The following is a 2,354-nucleotide window of genomic DNA, read 5'->3' on the forward strand; positions in this document are numbered from 1 at the left end:
GGAGGGGAACACAGTGCTGCTGGGATGGGCAGCAGGCAGCAGAGCAGCCCTTTCCTCAGTGGCCATGTGCCAGGAAGACCCTTCCCCGGGGTGGGGGGCAAAGGGGTCCATCCCGGGCATGGGATGCCTGGCAGGGGCTGAGGACAGGGTGGGCATCAGAGGGTGTCCCTAGCACCGGGTGGCACCCCAGGCCCCCTCACCCACCCGCCAGCAGGGCTCCGTAGGGTGAGAACTTCTGCCGGTCAGCTTTCTTGGTGCCGTTGGCCACCGACATCTTGGTCGTATAGGTGGAGGTGCCGCCGTTGGGACCTGCCACAGAGGACGGGGAGAGCGCCAGGAAGGACACCGGCTTCAGACCGATGAAGTTGGAGAGGGAGATGGTGTAGGGGGTGCCCAGCAGGGCCGGGGGGGCCGGAGCAACGGCAGGAAGTGCTGCACCAGAGCCCGGGGTGAGGGGCTGGTTGAAGCCCACGCCGAGGTCCATGGAGCCAGGGCCTGGCGGCACCTGGGAGGTAGATTTGGCCGTCTCTAAGCTGGAGAAGCAAAGGTGTTGATGGGGTGGTGAGGACCACAGCAACAGAGTGGGTCCTCACCCCAACCTGCCCATTGTAGGGTGCAGGGACTGCACGCCCCGTCCCTTCTGGCACAGGTCTTCATCCTGGGCATCCTGCTGGGGAGAGCTAAAAGGCTGGGGCTCAAACCCTGTGGGTCTAGGGTCCTGCACCCAACATCTCAGGACCTCAAAGCACTGCCCAACCTCATCCTTCCTGAGGATGCTGGGGTGGGGGTGTCCCCCCAAAGCTGCACTGGGGTGCTGGGGACATGCACCTAGGTTGTGATGACGCCATCACTTGTGATGAAGTGCAACCTACCAGGTTGTGATGAGGTACTGAGCCAGGGTGATGCTGACGGGGGACCCTGTGATGGTGATGTGCCGCTCACTGGAGCCCTCAGTCTGGTTCCCGATCTTGATGTGGGCACCTGACATCTGCCGGATCTCGCTGATCTTGCTGCCATGCCGGCCAATGATGCAGCCAATGAGCTGGAGAGGCAAGGACTGGGGTGAGCAGGGAGCAGCTGGAGGGGCCATGCCAACCAGGGAGCTCCCAGGGGCTCACTGGCCACTCTCTATGTCTGGGAGGACTGGGGAAACTGAGGCAGGCACCTGGAGGGCAGGGTGCTGCTTTCCTCGGGCAGACCCTGCTTTTTGATCTCACTCAATCCCCCCCTGGCTGGCTGACACATCCCAAGGCTATTCCTTGGTGTTGGCCAAGCCCTTTCCCCCTTCACATGCCTCAGTTTCCCAGTTTCCCTTCCAGCTGCTTCTGCCCCTGAAGCCTCTCCTGAGCTCTGACAGGCAAGGCTTGTGTGGGCCCCTGCAAAGTGGCTGGGGGGGGGGGCACATGGATGGGGACAAGCTGTGGTCCCCCTCACCATCCCGGGACACACACATACATCATTGGGTATGAGGAACTCCTGGGAGCTGCTCTGGGAGCTGGTGTCCAGGCCTGGAGAAAGAGATGGGGATGTTAGTGGGTCTCCAGCAGCTCTATGCCCCCACCCCAAGCCCTGTGCAGGGACAGTCAATGTCCCTAGGGACAAACTTGAAGGATCCCTGGGGAAAGGAATAACTTGGTGCTGGTGCTCCCCCACGGCAGGGTTGGGGGTCCCTGGTGGCTGCAGGAACCCCAGGAAATCAAGGACAGGGTCATTCAGGGAGGAGGTAGCCATGCTGGGGGGCTGGAACCAGAGAGGGTGCAGAGGATGGGGAACCCTTCATCAGGGCTAGGTGGCTGGGTGGATCAGGAGGGGCACTCCATACCCTGGAGGGGCACAAGAGATGCTCACCTGGCACCATGGGGGGTGTGTGGCCCAGGGAGGCAAAGGGAAGCGAGTGCCCTGAGAGCTGCTGCAGCTTTGTCACCTGCGGAAAGCAGGAGGAAGAAGAAGGAGGTGTTATTCCCTGTTCACTCCTGGGGCCGGATGCTGGCACCTAGCACCTCCCAGGGCAGGCATCCCTGACAGGCACAGACACAGTGCCCATGGGATCAGGGATGTGCTGCCACAGGGACGGACTCACCTCTGTAGGAGAGACCCCACTGTACTGACCCTGCATGGGGAAGCCCTGGGGGGGGAAGGGAAGGGGCATCAGTGGGGGGCCAGGTGGTGACCCCTGCCTCAGGCCACACACTGGGTCAGGGATGCCACCCCAAGGCCACTGGAGTTGCCCCTGGCTGGCAGAAGCTGAGTGCCCTGGCAACCCTGTGCCTGGAGGGGGGTGCTGCAGCCCCTTACCTGGTTGGCAGAGAGCAGGATGGTGCCCAGGGAGAGACCAGGGTGGTAGGGGATGGTGG

General features: G+C 62.7%; 1 protein-coding gene across 1 annotated transcript in view; it reads right to left on the minus strand.

The window, feature by feature from the left end:
- Nucleotides 1–196: 196 nt before the first annotated feature.
- PCBP4 (poly(rC) binding protein 4) overlaps nt 197–2,354 on the minus strand; it is a gene marked incomplete at its 5' end in the record, with an annotated part of 3,971 nt that continues 1,813 nt past the window's right edge. The window contains 6 exons of the mRNA XM_010015581.1: nt 197–533; nt 873–1,042; nt 1,456–1,508; nt 1,849–1,924; nt 2,081–2,125; nt 2,296–2,354. The exon at nt 2,296–2,354 is cut by the window's right edge and continues 16 nt beyond it. Coding sequence (XP_010013883.1) covers nt 197–533; nt 873–1,042; nt 1,456–1,508; nt 1,849–1,924; nt 2,081–2,125; nt 2,296–2,354 — 740 coding nt within the window. The remainder of the gene's footprint in view (nt 534–872; nt 1,043–1,455; nt 1,509–1,848; nt 1,925–2,080; nt 2,126–2,295) is intronic.

Source organism: Nestor notabilis, unplaced genomic scaffold (genome assembly GCF_000696875.1).
Source record: "Nestor notabilis isolate BGI_N333 unplaced genomic scaffold, ASM69687v1 scaffold17405, whole genome shotgun sequence".
Taxonomy (NCBI): Eukaryota; Metazoa; Chordata; class Aves; order Psittaciformes; family Psittacidae; genus Nestor; species Nestor notabilis.